General features: G+C 35.6%; 1 protein-coding gene across 6 annotated transcripts in view; it reads left to right on the top strand.

The window, feature by feature from the left end:
• The window catches only part of ITPR2 (inositol 1,4,5-trisphosphate receptor type 2), a 492,164-nt gene that overhangs the window by 334,107 nt on the left and 130,354 nt on the right, over window positions 1-27,703 (top strand). For all 6 annotated transcript variants that reach the window (XM_032284102.1, XM_032284097.1, XM_032284122.1 and 3 more), the window contains 8 exons: window positions 4,440-4,548; window positions 5,708-5,895; window positions 12,560-12,743; window positions 13,482-13,738; window positions 15,511-15,711; window positions 18,160-18,270; window positions 22,258-22,353; window positions 23,837-23,959. In XM_032284102.1, coding sequence (XP_032139993.1) covers window positions 4,440-4,548; window positions 5,708-5,895; window positions 12,560-12,743; window positions 13,482-13,738; window positions 15,511-15,711; window positions 18,160-18,270; window positions 22,258-22,353; window positions 23,837-23,959 — 1,269 coding nt within the window. The remainder of the gene's footprint in view (window positions 1-4,439; window positions 4,549-5,707; window positions 5,896-12,559; window positions 12,744-13,481; window positions 13,739-15,510; window positions 15,712-18,159; window positions 18,271-22,257; window positions 22,354-23,836; window positions 23,960-27,703) is intronic.

Here is a 27,703-nt window from a genome sequence, read left to right on the forward strand (position 1 = left end):
GTCAAACTTCTCAACTGTGGTGAAATTCTTTTCACAATGGCCTAACGTGCTTTTAGTTCGTCCCTAATTTCTGCCATGGCAATTATAGTACTGAGACAATTGTTTGTAACCCTGGCATCAGAATTTCTGGCAATGGTTTTACAGTGTCTTTTGAATTAAAGTAATTTGGAGAAATGACTCACATTTAAACTACCACCACTGCACAGAGAGTGCCAACTATCAAGAATGCCCCAAAGCAAACTGGGACACAGTCCTTGTCTCTCACTCCTTTAGTCAGAACTTGATAGTCGACAAGAGAAGTCAGTTTCTGCTGAACTTGTGATGTAGCAATACCTGAATTTTTTTATTCTTAAATGAAGATCACTAAGACATAACAGAATCTTGTTCTGTTTGTACCCTATTCATCAATCATTTTTAGCACTAGAGTTTGTCTTAGCACAAAACTGAAGTTTGAACCAAGATAGAATTTGTTCCAACTTTAGTTGAAGTTGTAAGGGTACATTTTATATCATGAAGTATATTCATGCTTTAGGGTGACTTTGCCATGTTAGCTAATAAGTGTATAATTCTAAGGACTGATGAATAGTTAAAAAGCTAGGATTTGGGGGCAGTTTATCATTTATAATTTTTGCCATTTTCTTAGTATGCTGGCAGTTTATTTTACTTTTGTGGAAAGGCTTGGTATTATATGAGAAAGTGTCTGAAAAAGCACTTTGCAAGTTGTAGCCCGTTCCTACGATCTGGGTATTATTAATACTAGCAGGGATAATAACAACAATGCACAATTTATATGGCACTTACTATTTGCTGGGAACTGTTCCAAGTACTTTCAGTAAATTTTAACTATTTAATTATCACAGAAATCCTCTGAGAGTAGATAATTAACAATTTCATTTGACAGTTGAGGGGCTGAGGTACAGGGTGAGGAAGTAACTTGTTTAAGATCCCCAGTTAGTATATGGCATAGAAGGGATTTGAATCCAGGCAGTGTGGCTTCAGAGTTGAGAACAGAGAAAATAGGAAGCCCCAGCCTTTTCTGTGGCATTCTGAATATTATATAGTGAGGAAATAGATGCTTTCATTGGGCTATAATTGAATAAGGAGAATGTTGCTCATTTGATTTTGTTGTCTATGAATCTGATAGGCACCTGTGATTTTATCTGCTGAAGGGAATTTAAAAATAATCACAAATATGATGCTTATTTTTGATTTGGTGTTACATAATTCTACTCTTTGATTGGTTTTAAATAGTTTTATTATTCTAGCAGCATAAAGAGCATTTAAAAAAGTAAATGGTAAAAAAAGTTTTCTATTTCTTCTTAAAAAAAAAAACAAACTTATTTGTTTATCACTTGGTTGGGCTGTTACAGTAGTGTGATTTTTAAAAAAGTGTAATTAAAGACTCTTCCAGGGCCAGGTGCAGTGGTTCATGTCTGTAATCCCAGAGCTTTGGGAGGCCAAGGTGAGAGGATTGCTTGAGGCCAGGAGTGTGCAGTTGCAGTGAGCTATGAATGTGCCACTGTACTCCAGCCTTGGCAACATAGCAAGACCCTATCTCTATATAATGATAGTAATAGTAATAAATAAAAGATTCTTGCAGAGACTAAAAAGGGAGCTAGTTCACAAGGGTTCAGTCCTCTTCACAACAGGTTCCCTTTCAGACAGTGATGCCGACTTGTGCAATTTCAACAAAAAGGCCTGGATTTTCACATTGTCAGCTTTGGTTATTACAAGTGGGCCAACTGTCTCCTACAGGGTTAGAGTGAGTGGCCTGTAGAGGTGAGATCCAGTGAATAGTACAACAAACTGAGCTACACTTTAAAAAATAGTGCTCCAGTTAATATGACCTCACATTTTTCTCCCCAACTCATAACTTCAACCCTGTAGTTTAGGGGTCTAAAAGATTTTTCATAGCATCTCCTTCTACTATAATGAGAGTCACAGTAAATGCCCAAAGACATTGACTCCAAAGAAATGCTTTATTTTGTTTTTCATTTACTTTTGTATGAAATATTCTTTGGCCAAATGGAATTAATTCAACTCAAAGGACTTTCTCTTTAACAAAAGGTAAAGTAAGCACTATTTTCATTTCTTATGTTTCTTCTAGGTGCTGTACTTAAGTTTTATAAGGGACAGTAGATACTAGATTTGTATTCTTTGGCAGAATAAAACCTTATACCTCGCTATTTCTTTTGAGACTAGTCATCACCTTTACTTACCTATACCCCATTATGAAAAGGTCTTAAAGAAAGAAAACATGAAATAGGAAGCAGTAATAAATGTCTGTTTTCTAAGAATATAAGCACCAATCAATAAAAGTTGCTATAAGGATAGGCAAACTCCAGACATTCTGAGTGTCTATTAGAATTCTTGGCACTGGCCGGGTGCGGTGGCTAACGCCTGTAATCCCAGCACTTTGGGAGGCTGAGGTGGGCGGATTGCCTGAGGTCAAGAGTTTGAGACCAGTCTGGTCAACATGGTGAAACCCCATCTCTACTAAAAATACAAAAAAATTAGCTGGGTGTGGTGGCATGCGCCTGTAATCCCAGCTACTCAGGAGGCTGAGGCAGGGGAATTGCTTGAACCAGGAGGTGAAGGTTGCAGTGAGCCGAGATTGCACCACTGCATTCCAGACTGGGTGACAGAGTGAGAATCTGTCTCAAAAATTCTGGCACTATGACATTTAGGACATGTTAGTTGAGCATTAACTATGTATAATACAGGTCTGTCTGATGATCACATAAGTTAGTAGAGAGGCTATGCCATGTGCAACCTCCTTAGTCAACTGCGTCCTCTTATGCTTTCAGAAGACCTGGTGGATGTTTATATTATTGTGCTCATGTCATTGTAAACTCTTTGAGGGGAGGGTCATATCTTATTGACTTAGGATGGTGCCTAAAGCAATTGGTACCTAATGAATATTTGTAGAATGAAGAGGGAAGGTAGAACCTGTTCATGAGTAAGATGAAAGAAGATCATTTCAGGCAATGAATAGAATATGAGTGAAGGAAAGACATAGAAGACTTCGATGTGATCTTCTTAAAAGAAATTAAAATTAAGGGGAAAACATTTGAAAGAGAAGGAATATTCTGTTTTGCAAATTGAGTTTGAGATGCCAGTGGAACCTCAAGACACAGGTAAGGAAATATAAGCAGAAACAGAATGAGAAGCTTAGGAAAGCAAGGTCCAGGCTGGAGGAAACCCATCTGGCAGGCAGACCAGCAGAAGTGATTGTGCAACTAAGGATCAAATGAAGTTGCCAGCCAGGAGAGGAGCACAACAAAAGAACTGAGGAGAGTACCTGAAGTACTAGAGAGAGAATAACTAAAATATGAGAAAGTAAAGGAGTAATGAGAGCTACATGTCACAGCATGAAGGTTGGGTGCAGCATGGCATGAGGAAATGGCTGGATTTTGTAGTCAAGAGTTGAGTCAGGTGTTGTTCAATCACCTGTTAACTGCATGATCTGCAGCCAATTACCTAAGCTCTTGGGCCACAGTTTCCTTACCTGCAATGTGGGAATAACACCTCTGTAGTTGTGTTAATTTAAATAGCTTAAACAAGTATTCCTTAAATAATGCTTTTAAATCACTTTTTAAATTAAAATAATATAGAAATAAAAGAGAAGATTTGGAGTTGTCCATGTTTCTTATGTACATACAAGCAATTATATAATCTGTTATTTTACAAATGTCCTATAATCAGTACAAAATTGAAGACATAGGAATTTTTGGATTATAAAATTTGTAGAGTAATATACTGTCTTTTGCCTATGGTCTTCTGAATAAAGCATTTTGGAATTTAAATATAATTTAGTCCATTTTATCAAGCTTAATTTTTTGAGCACCTGCTCTATTCCCAGCTCTTTTCTGGTTCTTTTAACTAAACTCCTTCACCTAAGTCCTTTGCTTTCCAATTCTTAGGTGTTCATTATTCTGAGTCTTCTTTAGGCAACTGATACTCCCCAACTCTGGGAACTTCAGCTTTTGAAGCAATCTTAAATTTATAGCATTTGTGATTTTTCGAATACATTCTATTGAGCATACTCTTATTTTTTATTTTTGGCAGTATCAAATTATTTTAAAACTCTATTGAATTATGATTAATTAACATACAAAAAGCTGTATGTATTTAATGTGTGCAACTTGAGCCTGGAGATAAGTATACACTGTGAAACCATCACCACAATGTATGCCATAAACCTGTTCATCACCTCCAAAAAGCTGCTTCCACCCCCTTTATTTATTATGAGAAGCAAAATTATTATTTTATTGGAATGCGTTACTAAATTTTTGCCTCAGAAAATAATATCTTGTATGAAGTTAATTTTTCCATGCCTCAACATCATTCACAAAATGCATTTAAGGCATTTAACATACTGACATTTTCCACTTTTATTAGAAAAGGAAATAATAACTCTTTGTTATCCTTCTTATTAGGGTAACACATTAAGAAAGATACTTCTGAATCGATATTTTAAAGGTGATTATAATGTTGGTATGAATGGACACCTGTCAGGAGCCTACTCAAAAACTGCACAGGTGGGAGGTAAGTCCTGTCATTTTTTTTTTTCTTATTTTAGGATTCTCATGACATATCTTCATGTCAGTGTTACTCTAGTATTTTACGTAAAGGGAAGAGATATAAAAGAGTCATTTAAAAATCACTATTAAAAACTTTCATATAGGCCAGGAGCGGTGGCTCATGTCTGTAATCTCAGCACTTTGGGAGGCTGAGGTGGGCAGATGGCGGATTACAAGGTCAGGAGATCAAGACCATCCTGCCTAACATAGTGAAACCTCATCTCTACTAAAAATACAAAAAAAGAAAAAGAAAAAATTAGCCAGGTGTGGGGGCACATGCCTGTAGTCCCAGCTACTTGGGAGGCTGAGGCAGGAGAATCACTTGAACCCAGGAAGTGAAGATTGCAGTGATCCAAGATTGTGCCATTGCACTCTAGCCTGGGTGACAGAGTGAAACTCAGTCTCAAAAAAAAAAAAGAAAAAGAAAAAGAAAAAAAAAACCTTTCATACAATTTGGGCTCATAAAACAACAGATTTGAACATCAGACTTGATTTTGCTTTTTGACTTTGGAAAAATAGTTAAACTAAGTTATAATCTGTTAATATATAAATTAAGGCCAAAATAAAGCTAGTTTTCTTTTTCTATTTTTAAGAAAAACATTTAATCACGTGTCAAACATTTAATAAAGTGTTCTATTTTTACAAACGTTGATATTTTTAAACTCAAGCTTTTTTTTTTTTTTTTGTTTTTTTTTCTTTTTTTTTTGAGACAGAGTCTCACTCTGTCACCCAGGCTGGAGTGCAGTGGTACAATCTTGACTCACTGCAACTTCTGCCTCCCAGGTTCAAGCAATTCTCCTGCCTCAGTCTCCCAAGTAGCTGGGATTACAGTCATGCACCACCACGCCTGGCTGATTTTTGTATTTTTAGAAGAATTGGAGTTTCACCCTGTTGGCCAGTCTGATCTCAAACTCCTGACCTCAAGTGATCCACACCCGCCTTGGCTTCCCAAAGTGCTGGGATTATAGGTGTGAGCCACCATGCCCAGCCTCAAACTTCAATTATATTTAACTTTGTAGGGAAAAATCTCAAGATTAAGATTTTTATGGTTTAAGAATTTTAAAACTTTACTTGCTAATGATCTCTACAATTAAAGTTTATTTATTTATTTTTCCTAATCACAGGAAGCTTCTCTGGACAAGATTCAGATAAGATGGGGATATCAATGTCAGACATTCAGTGTCTGCTGGATAAAGAAGGTGCGTCGGAACTTGTCATCGACGTTATAGTGAACACCAAAAATGACAGAATTTTTTCAGAAGGCATTTTCCTCGGCATTGCCTTGCTTGAAGGAGGGAACACACAAACACAGGTACTTGTTCAACAATCATGGGCATTACAATTTATTATTGGTATTTCTTGTTTACTTGTCACAGAAAGCAAGTAACAGTAATGTGTTTCTTTTAGCTCTTATTACTATCTAAAAAAAAAAAAACCAGGTATCACACTTTCCTCATAAATGTATTCAATTTGCTGTAGAAACTATAGAGCTTCACAATTTATTCAATCAAGCAGAACATTCCTCTGAAACACATCCTTCACCTCAAATGTTTATCATTTCTTTGTGTTGGGAACACTCAAAATTCACTTTTCTAGCTATTTGAAAATATACAATAAGTTGTTAATATGACCACCCTACCGAGGATTAGAACACAGGAATTTATTTCTCCTATATAGCTGTCTGTTTTGCTGCTAGATAGCCTGCTCTTTCTAGGTTTGCCTTGGCCAGTAAAGAAAACTATCTACTTACAACTAAGTGTATAGTTAGAAATTCCAAAAGCCACTTTCTTGACTCATGACCAGCAGAAGCCATGTCTAATTTGAAAGTGGGATATTGTGCTTCATTTAACCATCAAATCCATTGAACAACTTGAATATTACCGTACAACACATCCAGTCACAGTGGCTTTAGGAATAAAGGCCTCACGAGCAACAAGTGGCATGGGGTGACAAAAACAACCCTAAATCAGTAATACCGCTTTGAGAAAAGAAAGTGTTTAAAATTCTCATGATGCTGTAGCTGCAGCACAGATTTCCTCTGAGGGAAGTTGAAGAAGGAGGTGATGGAGGAAGTTGAGTAGATTTTCTTAGAAATTATCTTTTCTGACCAGGTGTTCAGTTGGGACTTTTTAAAAATTTAATTTAATTTTTAATTGACAAATAATCTTTGTGTTTATTTATGGGGTACAATTGATGTTTTGATGTATTTATACATTGCATAATGATCAAGTCAAGATAACTACCATATTCATCACCTGAAATATTTATCATTTGCTTGTAGTGAGAACATTTAAAATTCTTTCAGCTGCTTTGAAATATATAACATATTATTATTATTAAGTATCATCACCTTGCTGTGCAGCAGAATGCCAGAACTTACTCATTCTGTTTAGCTGAAACTGAACTCTTTGACCAATGTTCTACTGTCTACTTCTATGACTTCAACATTTTTAGATTCCACATTTAAGTGATATGTGGCATTTGTCTCTGTGCCTGGCTTATTTCACTTATCAATGGATGAGTGGTTTTAAAAATGTGGTATATAAACATAATAGAATACTATTCAGACTTAAACCAGGAAGTTCTGTCAACTGGGACTTTATAGAGAAAGGCAACCACATAACATTAGATAGAGGCTTGTTCAGTGGATAGAAGTGAAGGATTTTTTTCTTTTTTTTTTGGTGGTTGGGGTTGCATCTCTAGAAAAAATCCTTAGGATTACAGCATTTTCTAGATTTCTGTTTCTAAGCCACTAAGGGTCACCAGATGAGATCATCTTTCATCTTTTGCTTACTTGTGTCCTCATATTGCTGGGGAATAAGCCAGCTCCCATCAGAAACTGCATGTTCTACTTATAAATTCCTGGCAAGTTGTTCCCCTAGATCTCTTCACAACCGAAATATTTTTCAATCCTTCTTTACATGATTTTCTGTGGCATTTGCCACTACTGACTTTTTCTTTCTTCTCAAAACCTTTTCTGCCTAGGTCTTGGGACACCACCCTCTCCAGCTTGTCTTCCCACCTCCTACCATTTCTTCTTAGTCTTCTGCAAAGATTCTTCTTCCTCTGCTTAACTCTTGAATACTGACATCTCCCAAGTTTCTTTGGACTCTTTCATCTCACGCTGTTTGTTCCCCAGCCTGACCTCATTCATTTCCACACCTTTAACAGTTCACTGTGTTTGGATGCTTCTGAACTCACTGACATTCTAGACTCTGTATCCAACTGTCTTCTAGAATATTTAGTGGGATGTGTACAAGTGGCTTAAACTCAACATGTCTTACATAGAATCCATTGTTGTTCTGCATTCACCCACTGCTCCTTTTGCTATTGCCTCTCTCAGTGACTGGCACTCCATATGCCCAGTTATCTGACAGAAAATTATAGTCAACCTTGACCTTAACTTATCCACCCTTACCTAACCTATTCCTGAACATCCCACTGATGACCAACTTCTGCGATTTTGCCCCCTTAATATCCCTTATATCCATACTCTATATTTCAATCCCTGCTTTGCCAGCTCTCATACAGATCCTTCTTATCTTTTCCTGGACAGTGGCAAGTAGTTTTCCAAGAAGTGTCCCTGCTTCCAGTTTTGCCCTTCTCCTAATCATTCTCCCATGTTGCCTTCAAAGACACCTTTCCAAAAACATGCTATTCCTCTGCTTAAAATCTGTCACCTGCCCTATAAAGACAAACTCCCTGCTATAGTCCATAAGATTCTTCATGATTTAATCTCTTCAAATTTTCCAACTTTCCCTTCTTCTTCCACATCTTGCCTCCTCCATCCTTTCTCTTGTGCATCAGCTACACTTAGCTTTTTGTCATTACTCAAATGCGTTGTGTTATTTCTCATGCTGCTTTCCCTTTTTGAGGATTCAACTCAATGCACTTCTCCTAGAAACAATTTTAGGTTCCAAATCTCATTGGGTAGAATTGATTACTGCTTACTATGTGCCCCTGTTATAACCTGTGGACATCTTCAGTGACATTTCTGCCTTTTTTTTTTTTTAAACAGAGTTTCACTCTTGTTGCCCAGGCTGGAGTGCCATGGCGCGATCTCAGTTCACTGCAAACTCTGCCTCCCGGGTTCAAGTGATTCTCTTGCCTCAGCCTCCTAAGTAGCTGGGATTACAGGCACCCACCACCACAGCTGGCTAATTTTGGGGATTTTTAATAGAGATGGGGTTTCATCCTGTTAGCCAGGCTGGTTTCCAACTCCTGACCTCAGGTGATCCACCTGCCTTGGCCTCCCAAAGTGCTTGGATTTACAGACATGAGCCATGATGCCCACCCATTTCTGCCACTTTATTGTGCCTCTTCGTTGTGCATCAGGCTCTGTCTAGTAAATTATAAATCCTTAAAGGTTGAAACCACATTTATTTATCTTTGTACACCTTGTGTCTTGCCCATTGATTGGGGTTCAATCAATATGTAGGATTGAATGGATCTACAAATGAATGGTCCTAATCAAATTATTTATTCTTCACAAAGTCTTCCCTAGCTGTCTGGAGCATTTGGTGTCCATTCCCTTATCTCAGCTCCCATGCACTTGTTTCTTTAATCCCCACTTGGCACTTTACATGTGCTTCTTTGTTTTGTTGTAATTTGTATTGCACCCTGCTTCTCCAATTGAATTTCAACTTTCTTAATGTAGGGGTCATATCCTATTCTTTATGTCTACAGTGCTTTATAGCCATTCAACAAATATTTGTTGATGAAACAGCATTAAATGACTTTTGTATATGAAAACCTTCTTCTAAGATTGATTATGACAATAGGAACCAACCTTCCTCTATTGAGATGTCTCACGTTGTATAACCCAGATGTCAGCTATGTGCCCCTGGCTTTCAGGGATCTAGTTGAGATTAGCTCTAATCTTTTTCTTTTTTATTGCATTTTAGGTTTGGGGGTACATGTGTAGAACATGCAAGATTGTTGCATAGGTACACACATGGCAGTGTGATGTGCTGCCTTCCTCCCCATCACCTATATCTAGCATTTCTCCCCATGCTATCTCTCCCCAACTCCCCACCCCCCGCTGTCCCTCCTCTATTTCCCCCCTACAGATCCCAGTGTGTGATGCTGCCCTATCTGTGTCCTGGAGAGGATGTGGAGAAATAGGAACACTTTTACACTGTTGGCGGGAGTGTAAATTAGTTCAACCATTGTGGAAGACAGTGTAGCGATTCCTCAAGGACCTAGACATAGAAATTCCATTTGACCCAGCAATCCCATTACTGGGTATATATCCAAAGGATTGTAAATCATTCTACTATAAGGACACATGCACACAAATGTTCATAGCTCTAATCTTATTCCTTGCCCTATAGCAGTCTAAAGTACACTCCTCCCCAAGACACTTGCCGGTTCTCTGGGGGTTTCACATTCTTACTGTCTCCTTAGCCACGAAAGTCTTGCTTTCTCGGTGCATAGATTTTTGGCTCCTCTGCTTCTGTCATACTGAGATATGAATTGCGGCCCCTTCCTTAATTTCTTCCTTTCTAATTACATTAATCCGATGTATATATGTTCTATAGCTTATTAAAGATCAACTGAGGGGGCGGAGACAAGAGGTACTTATATTACAATCTTAAATTGAACCTATTAATAGCAATAAGAAAAAATAATACCTACTAAATACGAGGCACTATTCTTTGTGATTTGCATGTATTAACTTGGCTAATATTCAAACGGCCTGTGAGGTAACCTATATGTTATCCAATCTTACTGAAGAAGAAACTGAGATAAATCCAACCTTGCGTCGCTAGTTAGAGAGAGAGCCGGGTTTCAAACCTATGTGACCTAGCTTCAGATTCTGTGCTCTTAGATGCAACAAGCATCTCTTTTCTAGAAATTAACATCTCCATCCTCACCCCTAGGACATTTCACTTGAGGATTCACCCTGCCTCGTGCTCTTGTCTTCCTCCATTCTCACTTCCCTTCCCTTTTCTGCCTCTTCCACTTCCCTGTCACACATATCTGTTTATCCATCCCCTTTAGCTCCAGAACCCTTAGAGTTTCTTTCCCCTTACACTCTGTGAAGCTAATGGAAGTAGTTTCCTAAGCAAAACCATCTCTTTAGTGAGAGGAATCCTTATGCTACTTGTTGAGATTATATAAACATATATGAAACCTACTTTTCCTTTTAAAAATCATGTTGTTCAGCATTGTAGATTCCTGGTTCTTAAAAGGTGTTATCTATGTAAATAATCTAGCGTTTTGATCATAAGAGGTTGTTTTATATAGCTAGTGATTTTGAGTTATCTAGTTTTAACTCCTAGCTCTAACCTTACTAGTTGTATAATATTGGGCAAGTCACTTATCTTTATTAAACCTCATTTTATGAATCTATAAAATGGAACTAAGAGCACTCTATTCATCACACTGTTGAATTGAAAGTCTATGAAGTGATATATATGGAATAACTACATAAATTAATTGTTTTAATAGAGCCACAGAGTTCCCATAACTCCTCATTAATATATTGGAAACTCCTTCCACCTTCTAACCTCATTATATTGAAAATATTAGGGCTTTAGCATCTGCTTAATTCATGGGATTGTAGAGGTCTATGGATGCTACATTTATTGTTTGAATTAACAAAACCAGCTTGACTGCTTTACTGTGGTTGCTATGGTTACCGTGACTTTTTGGCCTTCTTTCTTGAGAGTTGCTCACCCTTTGTGTAGGAGCTTACCCTTGTAGCTGTGCAGCAGACATCTAAGACTTCATAAGACACACTGTGTATATACATTGCCCATAGAGAAAATTGCAGAATAGGCAACCATTTCAAGACCTGATGTCATTAGGGTCTCACTTAACAGATCCCAAGACCTGTGGGTCATGGTTCCAGGAATTCCTAAAGGAAAGCATATTCTGGAGGCAGACTCACCAAGATTGGCTATTTAAATGTTCTTATATTGGAGTAAGGCCAGTTCTGCTTGATCTGGAAATTATTTTATGTTTTCTTCATACTATCTCTCCTCAACCTTATATAACTCTCTTTTAATCACTACAGTTAGGGCTATTATCTTTATTAATTTACAAATGCTATTTCTCTTGTTTGCCTTGTGTCTATCTCATAATTTCAGTAGTAATAACTTATAATTTCCCTACCCACTTCAAATCCTATCTTCTCTGGAATATGTTATCTTTCCTACCTCCTACTGCTTCTCCTAGACACTTCCATAAGGCATTGAGCAGACAATGATTAGGGTAAATCTTCCCAAGGTTGAGTATTTCCACATCCTACAAAGATACATTTATGTTACTTTTGGTTCTGAACCATTTCTACATCATTATTGACTGTATATTTTAAGATGGATTTGTCTGAGACCCCATGCAAAGCAATGTAGCTAATGAGCATCCAAAAGAAGTTGGTACCTGTTTATCAGTGGGATCCCATGAGTGAGGGTACCATGGTAACACTTTCCAAATTAAATGTGCTGTAATTTAGATAAAGAGAAAAATAGCCCTTTGTAACTTTCCATAAACTCATGTTTATACAGGATGATCACCGTATTGAAGAGTTTCCACTTTAGATTACAAACTCATGAGAGCAAGGATTGTGGCTGGTTTCCATTTTTGTCCTATCCCTGTGAACAGAGAGCTTGGCACATAGTAGGCACTCAATATATACATGTTGAATCAATGCATGACTTTATGACAATATATAAATCAAAGAATTCTTTCCATACAACTTCCTACAATGTCCCTGTTAAGTTTTTTACATATATAACTAGTAAGGATAAATTAAATAGCATATGAAAACATGTTGGAGTTTAGTGGAAAGTGTTAAGTAAGTACCAGCTATTATTAGTACACATTAAATAGTATAAGAAACTGGCAAAGGCTGGCAATTTATGAAATAATAATGGGTAGTACATTAAGTGTGTGCTTATGTTTATTTCAAGCATAAAAGCACTATTTGTCTCCCCTTGGGTATTGATGTCTTAAAATATGTTTTCTTGCAGTATTCCTTCTACCAGCAGTTGCATGAACAAAAAAAGTCAGAAAAATTCTTTAAAGTTCTCTATGATCGAATGAAGGCTGCTCAGAAAGAAATAAGATCAACAGTGACAGTTAATACCATAGATTTAGGTAGCAAAAAAAGGGACGATGACAATGAATTGATGACATCTGGTCCACGAATGAGAGGTAAAGAAGTATTTGAGTATTTGGGAGAACAGAGTGAGAGAAAAGAGGGGAATAGCATTTAAATCTCACATTTGTCGTCTGTCTTCTCTTGGTTTAATTATCCCCATTGTGGCTCTGATCATCCATAAGGAATTTTAGTCATGGGTTGACCCTAAAATGGCTCTGCAGGACTAAACTTAAATGAGACATAATCAGTGCAAAGCAACCAGTGACATGAAAAATGTTTGATTTTATTGTGGCATGCATGGTAAAGAATAACTGCCCTAAATCTTTTAAGTGATGATGAAAATAAAACTTTAAAAACAGAAATTACCAGACCAAACTCCAAGGAAAGATTCTTGGTATTCAGAATGACAAAATCATCAATGTATTAAATACAGATCATAAAGACATTAATATTTTGAAGTTTGTCACATTTTCCTACCTTCTTCAATATGAAATATATATATGAGTGTGCGTGTGTGTGTGTATCAGATTTCTGAGATATATATATATATATATATATATCTCAGAAAGACATGAGTCCTTTTAAAATTTGCTAAGCATTAAGATCTTTTTTATGACTCATTGCAGATTTAACTTTTAAGTGCCGTCTGAAATCCTTTTTGGAAATTGTTGCGCCTTTGCCAGATTATTTTTAATTCAATTGTTAGAGAATTTGGGTAGCTAGTTGTCTTTTAAAAAAAATTAGTAAAAGCAAATTGGTTCAGAAATATAAAAGTACTGCTTTGTTTACAGTAAGAGATTCAACACTACATTTAAAAGAGGGAATGAAAGGGCAATTAACAGAGGCTTCTTCGGCAACATCCAAAGCATATTGTGTATACAGAAGAGAAATGGATCCAGAAATAGACATTATGTGCACAGGACCAGAAGCAGGAAATACTGAGGAAAAATCTGCGGAGGAAGTAACAATGAGTCCTGCAATTGCCATCATGCAGCCAATACTGAGATTTCTTCAGTTACTGTGTGAGAATCACAACCGGGAATTGCAGGTATTTGTTCTGTTTTGTGTGAAAGATGAGAATACAACCTATGGTTATAAGTAATTAAATTCGAATAAAGCCAACAGGTAGTTTTGGAGAGAGTTTTGGAAAGATGATCAATAAAAGCAATAGTGCTCATCTGAAATGGGAAGAAACTTTGGTATCAGTGAAGAAAAGTAAGAAAATCCCTTTATGCAGGAAAAAAAATCAGGCTCATATAGCATCATCCTGTGTTTCATCAATATTTTTAGCCTCAAGTATTTTTAGCCTGAGTGGGCATCATCTCTTCCTAGTGTTCTCTGGTAAGGTTATATTGTTGAGAGAGATCATATTTGTCTCATCTATAACTTTCATGGTTTTATACTCTTAAAGGGCTTTCGTGATTTTCAAGCCAATTCATATTTCTTGAGTCAGCATACTGAGTATATGTGTATGTCTTCACTGGAAACAGAATTAACATAGAAGAGGATTTTTTTTTTGTACCAGAGTGAAGGTGGATACCTTCAAAAATGAATGTGGTCAGTGTCTTATATCTTCCTTCCTGCATTTTCCTTTATTAGATAGATGAACTTAGGAGTGCTTATGAATTTTAAATTTTGGCCCCTTTTTTGCATAGTTTGTACACAGGCAGGCAGAGGCCAGAGGCATTGCTTCTGGAGGGACAATACTGGATCAGTGCCCGTGGACATATCCTAACCCATCTCGTCTGTCAGTGTAGGAAATAGATGTATAGGGTATATAACACATTAGATAGCATCTGATTGAACAGTTTACTGTTAGGAGTGTGGGATCAATGTAGAAAACACTACTTTTAAAATTATCTTAAGAATAATAAATGGTAGGCATAAATTCACATAAACACATTAAATAATAAATTAATAGAAATAAGTACTAAATTAAAAAAGTTTCTTTCCTGCTTACCCTTTTACCAGAGAAAAACACTGTTAACAAGTGATTAATCTGAAGAACTTGACTGAATATTGTCAGGGCCCAGGTTTTTTCTTCTAGAAATATTTATGCATGCATAAGCATATTGATCTGTGCAGGTAAACATTTTTTTAAAAATCATATTCTATGGTATTCCTCAACTTATATTTTTCATTTAGTAATATATCTTATTAGTCAATTACTTATTGCTAGGTTGTGTTTATTGACACATATCGAAGTACCTAATTTTTATAGTTTTACATTATTCTCATGTTTCAACGTGCTATTATTTATTAAACCAGTCACATTATTATAGGTATAATATGGTTTCTGGTGTTTGCATAACAAGCAGTATGCAGGAAACCTCTTGGTGTATTTGTGTACATATACCTAGAAAAACTTTTTAAGAGCGGAACTATCTGTTAACTGAAAATTTTGATAGATACCTCCAAATAGCCCTTTGTAATTGTTATATCATTTATAATCAGTGAACAATGAAGTTGCACTGTTCATATGAGATTATTTATAATTGAAAATAGACTTCTCTCCCTAATGAACTTCTTTCTACCTAGTTTTTTTTTCTCTTTTTCCTACTTCCTGTTACTTTCACCCTCTCAATATAGTTTTATGATAATGATACTGAGAAATGTTTATTATGAACCATCTTGATATATATAGATGCTTGAGGAAAAATCCAAGGGCCTTTCTCCCTCCTTAAATGGAAGACAACTTTAATAAATGTGAACACTTTTCTTATAAAGAAAAGTTAGAAAAGCACACATATGGGGAGAGCAGCAAACATTCAGCACAGTGAATTTTTGTAATCCTTCAGTTTTATTTTCTTTTGTTTTCAGAACTTCTTGAGGAATCAAAACAACAAAGCAAATTACAACCTTGTCTGTGAGACCCTTCAGTTTCTGGACTGCATTTGTGGAAGCACAACTGGTGGCCTGGGCCTGTTGGGGCTCTACATCAATGAGAAGAATGTAGCACTGGTCAACCAGACCCTGGAGAGCTTGACTGAGTATTGCCAGGGTCCCTGCCATGAAAATCAGGTAACCAGAAATATTCATGACTAATTAGTAAAGGGATTAAGTAGGGGAGGGAGCCAATCTTTGTGTGCACTTAAAATGTCTTTCTTCTTGCTTTGCCAGACATTTTTACTTTTCTAATAAAACGTACAAAGACTGAATTATAGAGAAGGAAATACTATGCTGTATTTGTGTATAATTTTATTGTAAAAACAATTCCCATAAAAACGTTCAAGATAAAAATCGACTTACTGAAAAAAGTGAAATATATGTTTTGGCCATTGCTCAGTTTTCATCTTTAGTGAACCTTTCCAGGATTTGTGGAATAAACTTTCTTTAGCTCCTTCAGCACCCCTGCAAGGAGTAGCATATGTCATTTCTTTTATACCCACAATAAACTTGTGAAATAGGTATTATTGTTCCCCTTTTGCTGATGAATAGGTTCTAACTCAAAGATTAAGTGACTTTCCAGAGTCTCAGAGTAACAGAAGCAGTAAGTCATAGAGCCAGTCTTACAACTAAGGACTTTTGATTCTGAGTCTAAATCGGGTGCTCTTTCGACTGTATTACATTTTGGAGGGCACAGTTTCAAGTATCTTTTCCAGAAAGTTTGCCTCTGATTTCATTTTGTTGTATATCAAGGATATATTGTGGGTGCAGAAGGCAGGACACGGGTCAATCAAGGGAAGGGATGCCACCTGAAAGTTTGTCGGTTGACTATTTCACTTCCATTCAGGCATCATGGAGCTACCATTGTAAGCACGAATCAGGCCAGAAGACAGAGATTTCAAGTCATAAACATTTCTGGATATAAACATTAAAGAAGCCATCGAGAGCAAATATCAATGATTGACATAGAAAAAATGTGAAAAGAAGTTTGCTTTTTTATTGCAATTTACTTGAGATATACACACACATACACACAGTGTCTATGCATGTACACATATATTTATAAACACATATACACGTGTATATGCATAGATGTATAAAATAAAAACAGGAAAATTTTGGCATAATTTGTTATGGAGGTGTTTTCCCTTTCTGTACTGTACATATGAAATACTGAAAGAGTTTGTGGATTTTTCCCTGTATTTTTCTGGATTATATTTCAGTTTCCCAGAGCAATGATACAAGAAAACCTAAATGTTGATTTAAAGTTAAGGAAAAACATACAAATTTAGAGATTTGGTTTTGTTGTTGATAAAAACTTGTATATCTATAATAGAAAATAATTATGCAATTTATCTCTTCTACTGTCTCCGGGAAAGCTTGTAAGAATGTTCCCCAATTTTGGCCTCATAAGAAAATGGAATTGAGCTTTAAAAGTAATTTAATAAAACCAAATAAGTTCTAAAAGTGAAAGCTAATTTTGAAATAACACGAACCTCACACATACTTCCCCATTGCTCTGAAAATGTGTGGGAGGAAAGATTGCTGGCAAATTCTAGAGATGATCTGCAAAAAGATTTTCTTTAAGTTTGGCAAATATTTTAATGAGCAGAAGACCCTCAGGAAAGGTAGGAGATGCATAGAAAACACCTTTCCTTTGTGTCAGTGGAGTAAAAACTCCATTGTATGAAAGGAGAAATGAGACCTATGCTGAAAAAGCAGTTGTTTTGAAGTTGTCTTGGTTTTGTTCTTTCTCACTTAACTCACCAGAATTTCAGTTTTTCATACCCCTTGACATAAACATTTCTGGATCTAAATATTAAAAGGTGCTACATATCAAGCTCACAAGTTCCTGATTTAAGTTCTGTAGAATTAATTTCAGAACCCAGCATAGTCTATCTTAACCTTCAAAATGTGAGTATTTATCTCACAGGATGTTTTATAAATTTTCCCCAATCACGATAACTCATGTAAGTTTAAGAAACCTGGTAAATTTTTCCTTCAGCCATCATTATTGACAGCATGTCCCCAAACATCAGGAGAGTCTCATATTACTTGTCTTCACTTCCACCTGGCATATATAGCAGCATCTCTTGTCATCAATTTAGCATTAAGTATCAACTAAATTAAAATGTGTCATTGGTATTACAAAATTTGCCTACAAATCTCAGGTATGGGGGATACATGTCTTTCATAAATAGGAAAATTCTTTATTCAGGATAATTCAGATCTTAAAATTCTGACCTTAAGAAACTCCTCTGTTGATAGGTATGTTAAAATTTACTGAATGAAAGAATATTTAACTTAACCAGTAGTCTCCAAAATTCTATAAACACAGTTCATTTACAAAGATATGTGCTGCACAGAGTGTCTCTCTCAGTGTTCTGCATACAAAGCCATTTGATCAATACTAATCAATTAATTGTCAGACCCTACACAAAAGAATAAGTCAAATGCTCAAAGTTAAATCTTATCTATCTTTTAAAGGTCAAAAATTCAGGTGATTATGTTGTTTCATATCTTATTAGTTCTAGTGCATTCTGTGGGACTAAAATGCTATTTTACAAATATTTTGTTTTCTAGACCTGTATCGCTACACATGAGTCTAATGGGATTGATATCATCATTGCTTTGATTCTGAATGACATTAACCCTCTTGGTAAATACCGAATGGACCTGGTGCTCCAGCTAAAGGTAGAGCAAATCCACTATTGAGGCCAGAAAATCTAGTCTCTACAGTATAATCTTTAAGCAGCTCTTGTCAAAAGCAAACTATTATCATACTTTCAACTAATCAATTGACAGAAAGGGACAGTGAAAGTACAATGCTTACTAAACTCTGGATTCAATGTGAAATTAGCTCTGAGGTAATATTCCATGGCAAGGTCCTTTCCTGGAAGTTCTCTAAGCAGCCACTGTGTTTCATGACTTCCCTTCTGTTTTTATTTTATATTTTTCATTATAGGGAGAAGCAAAAGGTGCTGATATATTTTTAATATACATTGACTACAGAATTCCACCCAGAAAGTCACAAGGAATTTGACAAAGTCAAATGAGTGCTGAATTTTAGTTTTATGGTTCTCTTCTTTCTAAAAGTTGTTCTCTTTTACATTAAAATTTAATTTTTTCCCCAAAACACTTTCAGTGATATTCATACTCTCTTTAAGAGATTCTTTTAATTTAAACCTTGTATACAGTTCCCAGCAGTTCCATTTATGAGAGTTCAGGAGCACAGTAGCATTAAAAATAATTCTTTTTGAACCTTTTGTTAAAATAGAAGTAGACAAATGAATATACACAATAAATTATATAAAGCCCAAATGCTAAAGCATGATATTCAATTGAGATAAGCTAGTAAAGACCATATTATTGTGCTTAGAGTTAAACAGGCAAAAATAATTCTTGCTTAAATTATAATTTCTCTGTGAGCTCAGGTTTATCCAAGATTATAAAGAACGTATAATTAAATTTAACTTTCTATGGGCAAATTTATAGCTACAAAGAATAGGAATGATATTTTTCTAATTCTGTTTCTAAATTTAGGTTTAGGTATTACAATGGAAAGTACATATGTTTACCTGAAGATTATGCTAAAGGCTCTTAGTAAGCATATACATCTTTATTTTTTTGAGACAGGGTCTCACGATATTGCCTAGGCTGGTCTTGAACTCCTGGGCTCAAGTGATCCTCCAGTATCTGCCTCCTGATAGGCTGAGATACAGGTGCATGCCACCACACCCAGCTTAAATGCTTTTTTAATGGAAGAGATGAGTTTGTATTTTTTCATGCTTTCAGTTGTAATATGTATAAGTTTCTGGTCGTTCTATTCATAGATTAGAAAAGGTGATCCTTACATTGATTGTATTTGCGCCCTTTGATTCATTACCATCATGCTTCAGTTAGTGAAACCAGCCTAGGCCTACAAGATAGTCAGTTTAAATTCAAGTTATTAGAAAATTTTTTGTTGTTTTATCTTAAATTCAGCTTTAACCGTAATTAAGAAACAATATAGAGAGGTCTTGATCTTTGGCTTTTGAAATCCTTCATTAGTCTAAAGACTGTACCTTTAAATTTCACTTTTAATTAACTAAACTTAATGGAGAGAAATATTGAATGATTCATCCATTTAAAATAAAGTGTAAGCATACAGATTATTTACAAACCAAAGCCTGTGTAAAAAAATTAAGTGAGAGGGCATCACTTAACAGTACAAAGATATTTTCAACTATTCAAATGAAAATGCTTTTTTAAAAAAGTATTTCAATGTTTATTGATTTTAGTATGTACAATTACTATGTTTTAAAAATATGACAGTTTGATAAGTCAAAATACAAATATAGATTTGAATTGAAATATTTAAAGTATGGGTTTTTTTCTTAGTGAATGAGGTGTGTGCACTTTTCTAGAGAATCTTTGAGGCTTTGTACATGTTGGCCAATATAATAACAATGTTTGTAAGACAGAATAATATATACTAGCAAATTTAAGGAACTTCTATTAAATAATAAATTCTCTTTAACATTAAAAAGATAACATATTAAAAAATATTAAGGTTTTATTTTATATCATTCATTTTTTAATTTAATTGCTTAATCATTCCTAATTTCTTTTAAGGGAAAACTGGTACAAATTGTGTTTTAGCCTAAAACTCTATCGAAAGCATAAATAGTTGCTCTCTAATTCAAGAGTCTAAGTTATCCAAATTTTTATAAATCAATATGTGGACTTTGTGGAAAATTTACAACTACCCAAATATGAGAACAGAATTTTACCCTTCAAGGTTTACATTCTTTTTATTAAATCATCCCTAATTTTAAGTAAGTTAACTTTATATACTCATTTAGTATGAGATTCAATTACTTTTTCATATTTGTCGTCCTTTACTTTTTATTTTCATTTGCAACACTGAGCTGTGAATATGAAGTGCTTCTTTGTAAATAGGTAAAGATTTGTTTTGTTTTGTTTTTTAAAAGAATGTGGTTTCTTTAAGAAGAAACTCCCATACTGACATTTCCATTTGATTTTGTGGTATATATAGACTCTTATACTATCAAATAGATTCATATTTCATTAGGTTGTTTATAAGATTTCTATTCTTCTGACATAATATAGAAAAGAAGATTGGTTAGAAAAAAATACCACATTGCCAATAGCGTTCTGAAATTGAATGTATTTTTAAGCTATCATGTGTTGGGCCTGCTGAAGATGGTTTATTAGATAGCACTGTCAGTGTTGCCAAGGTTTTAGCTTTGAATTCCATGGAGGTCTGTTCAGATTACTCCTAGGATTTAAACTCTCCACTAATCCTAGAACCTTACTTTTAAGTATGTTGTTTATGTGGGATATTAGATAGTGGAAGTGGATTTTAATGAAAATCTGCAAAATTTGAATGAAAAGTCTGCATGAAATGAAAATGGAGCAGAAAAAGATTAATACTCCCTTTCCCCCCAAATACTAAAGTCTTTTCATAATGAGTCAGTGACATTAGTGTCAATCATTATCTTCATCATTGTCACTATTATCTGTCACTTAAGATGTACTTCTGAGGAAAAAATAGTTGGATAGAATTTGGTGTTAAAACTACTCAAGAGAATTAATTTGCACAACCTTAAGAAAATTTGCATGGTGATTATTTATTTAGACTAAACACAATTCAGTTTAATTTTCATCCTATGATATGTTAACTTTGAGTCACTTAGAAGTGTCTTAAAGCCATGTTAACTCCAATTCTTTTGTACTTCTATCAAAGATTGTGTATGGAGGTTAAGATTTTTATTTAAATGAATATTATGAGAATACTGTAGAAATAACTCCTGGATATTTAATTTCATCTTGCAATTTGCCAAAATTCTGTGGCAGCACTGTTAAAAACATAGTATAAAGTAACATCTTTCAAAATGTTTAGGATATTGTGCTTTCTTGGCAAAGATTTTCTGTAACTCTGAGTATTTTGGATTATAAATTGTATCAGAAATATTTTTGATATCTGTAGGTAAAATGTTTGAGTTAATATATTTATAAAACAAATTATAACACATCAAAGACAACATAAGCTATTTTCATTCTCTGCTAAGCAAAAGTAGAAGATATTCTTTCACAACCCAAGGGTAAATAAGTTGCATATCACCTGCCATGCAGTGAGACTAGGAAGCCATTATCAATATGTTTATATTTCTGACACATGAATTAGTAATTTGATAGATTAATTCTAATTATTGCTCAAATTTATTTTAGATTTTGATTTGCTGATATATATTAATATTTCATTTTAACAATTGTGCCAAATTCTTTACATTGTATACCATTTCTGTAAAATATGTTACTTATACCTGTTCACCTTATTTTTCTATTAAAACATCATTATGAAATCTCTATTCAGAAAAAAAGTGAGGGAAAATACGATTATATTTTAGTGCAGTATATAGTAAGTCAATTTTGCATTTGAACCACATTTTCACCATTCTCTTGTAACATAGCTTTCATAACTCATTAGTTTTATTTTGTGTTGACAAGAAATAAAATGTTCTGTTTTAAAATGTTAACAAGACAAATGAAATTAGCAGTTTTAAATTCTGTTTGATTAAAAAAAGGGTCCTAGTAATCTCAATTAAAACAAATGCAGAGGATCGTTAATCCATGAAATAGACTTTGGATGTGCATTAACTCAATCTGTGTCTCTAGAACAATGCATCTAAGCTTTTGCTGGCCATTATGGAAAGCAGGCATGACAGCGAGAATGCAGAAAGAATTCTTTTTAACATGAGACCCAGAGAACTGGTAAGAAAACTTTTTAAAGCTTGGTTAATAATGGGTAGCCTAAAAGGAACAAGTTTAGAGAACAAAAAAAAGTTGATCGATTTTCATTGCTCTACCAAGACAAATGGAACATCATGACCTACCATTACCAATACCTCAGAAGGCCCTGTGATGGCAAAGGGCTGTGTGATTTGGGTCCTTATGACTTCAGTAGTTTTATCTAATCCAAGCACTTTTCTTAACCAACTTATCACACTCTACTAAACTGTGTGCAAATGTATATTGCCAGAAAAAAGATGGCTTTAGTTTAACGGTGTATTGGAGCATATGAGAAAGGTATGTAAAAAAAAAAAAAAAGTTTATACCCTTCAAAAATTTTATTTATATCTCTTTCTGAAAAATAAAAATAAAATTAATATTTTTTGTAGTTGTTCTTCTTAGTGATGTGTTGTACAATGCTTGGCCTCAAGGAAACTGTGCAGACTGTGAGTGGAGATTCCACAGAAATCATTAGTGTGTCTTCTTATTGTAGAAGTTATCTTTTCCTTCTCACTCGTAGCATGCACATTATGAAATAATGCCAGTGTATTTTAAGAGCGTTGGGTTCCAAAAGCACTGAGAACGTACTCACATAATATAGCTCAGTGCACTGATGATTAAGTCCCACTCACATCAGGGCCATTGTTGGCGCTATGGGTATAACATATTAAAGCCTGGCACCACACTCTTTTGGTCTCACTTCATTAGTAAAGAATGGGGTCAAGGAGGGCACACAAAAGAAAGTAAGATGAAGTTTGATTTATTATATATTTAATGAGAGCCTAGTGTCTGTCTGCAAGCAGGGAGTTATAAGAACCAACACTTTTTCTATCCTATGGTTAAATGTGGCAATGAATTACATATTTATTCAACAACAGCACTGTGCAGTAGCCCTTGAAAGTACTAGTTCCTCTGTTGACAACACCTTTATCCTTTCATTGCCTTCCTCCTTCTGGCCCACCCTCCATCTCTTGCCTGAGTTATGTACCCCTGCTCTGCACTTCCTCAGAAACATACATAGCCCTGCTGTAGGACCGCTGTGTTCGCCTCTTTGCTTGCTGACTCTCCCACTGGACAGTAAGTTCCTTGAGGGTACCCTCTCCCATCCACTGTTGGGGTCCTCAGTTCCCAGGGCAATCTCCAGCACCATGTCTGCCTGTTCCTTAGTGGTCACTTAGTAAATAATGGAAGTTTATTAGGGTTCTTAATTCTCCTAACTCATGGGAACCTCTGCCCTATCAACATTCAAATATCAAACAAAATTTCCAAGAAAAGGGAAAATACTATATAAAAATACTTCCATGTTCATTGTTATAAAGATGGTTTCCAAGACCATTTTTATTTAGAGTCCTTTTATACTTTTGAGGCTCATGAAGCGGCCCAATTTTTAATTATTCCTCATAAACAATGTAAGGTGGATGTTGTTCCTGGCATTTCAATCTTCTTCTTCCTTTTTTTTTGATAGGTGGATGTGATGAAAAATGCCTACAACCAAGGATTGGAATGTGATCATGGGGATGACGAGGGCGGAGATGATGGTGTTTCTCCAAAAGATGTTGGGCACAATATCTATATTCTGGCCCATCAGGTATCACATTTTATATCTTTACATTATTCTGCTCATTCTATCAATCACGTTTTATATCCGTGGCTTGTTGTCATATTTTCAAGTTCTGGTCCCTTCATTTATTCAGCACTTGCTATCCTAGGTTTGGGGTAAAGAGAGGAACACGCTCCCAGAATGCCTGACTATGCACCCCCAAGATATGGTGGGGGACGGTCCTCAACAAAATGCTTGGCACCCAAAACTACTGGGCCAGAAGGGAGGAGACATTCCCAGGTCAGCCTGAGCCATGCATAAACCATGGCAACAAATGAGGGATCTGAAAGAGAGAGGAAGAGAGGCTACTGTGGAGACAGAGTGTGAAGTAAGGGGGTGCATTCAGGCTTAATCAAGTGAGCCTGGCAGGTAGTTTCTGGTCTCCTTGAATTGCAGGTTGACATGCTTTCTGCAGAAGCCATAAACTGGCAGCCTCTGATTGGAAGTGTGAGGCTAAACTTTAAATTCTTTTGAAGGAACTATTTCTATATTATTACTTATAAAAACAGGTACCTGATGAGTACTATTCATAAATTTAATACCATTAACATGCAGATCAACTTTAAATTGGCATCTTCGAATGCAAATTTATTAAGAAGTTAAACATTTTAAATGTACATTTCACAATTTGATTTTGTCTATGATAGCTCCTTTGTTTTTACAAAATGAAGTTCAAACTGTAGAGACTTTCTCTGTCTTCCTTTCTCATCGTTTTCTCCCATTGGCAATATCTCCCTTCTGTTTCCCTGTACGTTTTATCAATTGATAATAAACATTGATAGATATAAAGTCAGATTCTCAAAAGATTTATTTTTAAAGTTTCTCTTTAGACATTTCCTATGCCCTTTTCTATACTTTGTATAACTCTAATATATGTGAACTTGACTATAATTTTTACAAAACCTTCCAGGAAGGAGTCAGATTCTAAAAGATACTAACAAAAGACACCAATATTGTTTTATAATCTATCTGGCTCATTGAGAAGATTTTAAGATCTCTTGTAGTGTATCAAAATGCCTATGTAGAACAGAAAGAGGTAAGGGCAGAGGAGTTATAGCTAGACAGATGAGCATTTTAGCTGCTGAGCAAGGATGAAGGCCAAGTTGAAGGGAGCAGGAAGTAGAGATTTAGGATGTGGAAAATGTATCATTTTAAAGAGAAAGGGAAGTCAGGTAACACAAAGTGAGTCAAGCTAGCAAATGAATGGCTAGAGAGTGAATGTGAGTAGAAAGAAAAAAAAAAATCCCAGACTGAAAGTTAAAATCATATTGGCTACTAGAATGAACACAGAAACATGGTGACCCTTATATGTACAGGGTCAAGGAGTTACTTTAGAGGCTCTAGCACTGTGGAGGGAAAAAGGCAAGGAAGATGAGCAGAGTCCAAAAGGCAAGGTCAAAATGAGCAGTAATAAGTTTTAGAAGAAGGAAGTAGGGAAATAGAGCCACCTCTGCTTTCTTGACTGCAAGATAGTCTTGCTTTGCATGGGTGAGGTTGTCTTCTTGCACAAGTTGAGCAGCTGCATGAATAAGGGCTGATTGCATAGCTGATGAGTGGGGAATGAACAACCAGACCAGCTAAGCTTGCCCTGGAGCCAGCAGAGTGACAGATTGGCTAGCAGACAATGAATGAACCACCTCACATCCATTCAGAAGTTTTAAAAAGCAATCTCAGATGACCAGTATCTTAGGGCTAGCAATGAAAATGTCAAGGTAAATAAAAACCTTATGTTAGGTCACTCAGTTTGAAGCAAAATAAGCATAAGAGTATAGGATACAGGCCAGGTGCAATCCCAGCACTTTGGGAGGCTGAGGTGAGCGGATCACTTGAAGTCAGGGGTTCAAGAACAGTCTGGCCAGCATGGCAAAACCACATCTCTACTAAAAACACAAAAATTATTCGGGCATGATGGTGTATGACTATAATCCCAGCTACTTGGGAGGCTGAGGCACGAGAATCACTTGAACCTGGAAGGCGGAGGTTGCAGTGAGCTGAGATAATACCACTGCACTTCAGCCTGGGTGACAGAGCCAAGATTCTGTCTCAAAAAGCAAGCAAACAAACAAACAAACAAAAAACAACAACAAAACAGAGTACATAATACAAATTTTTAGGAAGACAATGTTACATGTTGAGAAGAATGGATGAAGAGGGTAAAGAATGCAAGCACTGCTCAGAAATGGAAAGATGATGGAAAAAATAAAGCAACCTATATATGAAAGAAACTCAAAATGAAGGTGGCATAAAGACCAATTATTTTAATGAATTTGAGTATATTACAGTGCTTAAAGAGGAGAATAGATATATGCAAAGATGATGGTGGAATTGCCTGAAAAGTGGAAATTTACAAATAGTAAAAAAAAAAAGTTACAAGGGGTTAAAAACAACTTGTTGAAAGGAAGAGAAATCAATGATGTAAAAATGGCTGGGGTGGATACATCAAGTTTTTTTTTTTTCCTTATACTTCCCAGAAGAAAAATATTGGAAAAGCCATAATTTGTAGAGCAATGAAAGTCCAATACAGAAGTACAGAAACAAAGTCAGGCCTCTAGATGAGAGAGAACAAATGTGCCCTTTCTCAAAGCAAAAGAGAATAAAGAAAAAAGGAGATACTGAATTGCTGAATATTTTAAGCCCTGTGATTACACTGTAAGAGATAAAATATTAAATGACAGTCCACATGAGTCCCTTTTAGAACCCAAAGTGGGCATAGGTATGGAAGAAAAGTAAGCCAGTTGTATGTAACTGACAGTGTAGAGTTAAGCAATTGTATGCTTATTCTATTACAATGGCACAAGGAGTCTTTACCTTGCCACCATATAAATGCATTCTTTATGGGGTAACGCCTTCACCAATTTTCCATGAAAAATAATCGACTTTCACTCACAGAAGAGAGACTATTGTGCTCTGCTGGTCTTTCTGCAAGTGACTCCTTGGCTTCTCTAGGCTAGGATAGCATATTTGGTTTCTTGGGAGGCCAATCTCCAAGATTGTTGGCAAGTTCTTCATAAATCCGCAAACTCACAAGGAGTGGTTCGTTGTAAGCACTGCTTCAGAAGTGGCCATGTAGCTGTGCTATAGGGGTTTGGTAGAGTCCAGTTTCCACTGTTTTCATTGTGGATATTCAATCACTGGGCTCCTGCAGGCAAATGACTGTGCAAATTGGTTTCTGCCTTTGCACAGTTCAGTAATTCCAAAACCAAGATGCAACTTCCTCTTTGTTTTACTATAATCATCTTTTGTGCAGACAGTTTATTCTGGTGCTCGCAGACTTTCAATTTTTGTTGTTTTCTTTTCATGGTAGTGAAGTAGTTCTGCTTTTTCTGCCATGACATCCCTTTTGGCCTTTCCTGTGGTTGGTGTTACAAGAAACAAATAATGCTTCTTGTAAGTGTCTTGTCTGATCTACATAAAACTATAAATACATCAAAAAGGGAATTTCTTAACTCCTAATACTATAGTATCGTGCAGAGAATTTCCTTAAAATCCAACTATGTGCACTTTTTGACTTTCTATCTTCTGCATACTTCCCTTAAGCCTCTCCGTCCCATTTCTCCACTCTACTCTTGGTCTTTTATATTCTTTTCTTGCTTTCTGTAAAAACAGTCACTACCCACAGTCCAGAGCACTGTTCAGTACTTCGTGTATGTCTAATATATATTAAACCAGTGTATATTACACCATGCCCTATATATATTAAACCATATTGTTTCATGCTGTCCTGAAGCAATT

Source organism: Sapajus apella, unplaced genomic scaffold, assembly GCF_009761245.1.
Source record: "Sapajus apella isolate SASKATOON/1434 unplaced genomic scaffold, GSC_monkey_1.0 scaffold2, whole genome shotgun sequence".
Taxonomy (NCBI): Eukaryota; Metazoa; Chordata; class Mammalia; order Primates; family Cebidae; genus Sapajus; species Sapajus apella.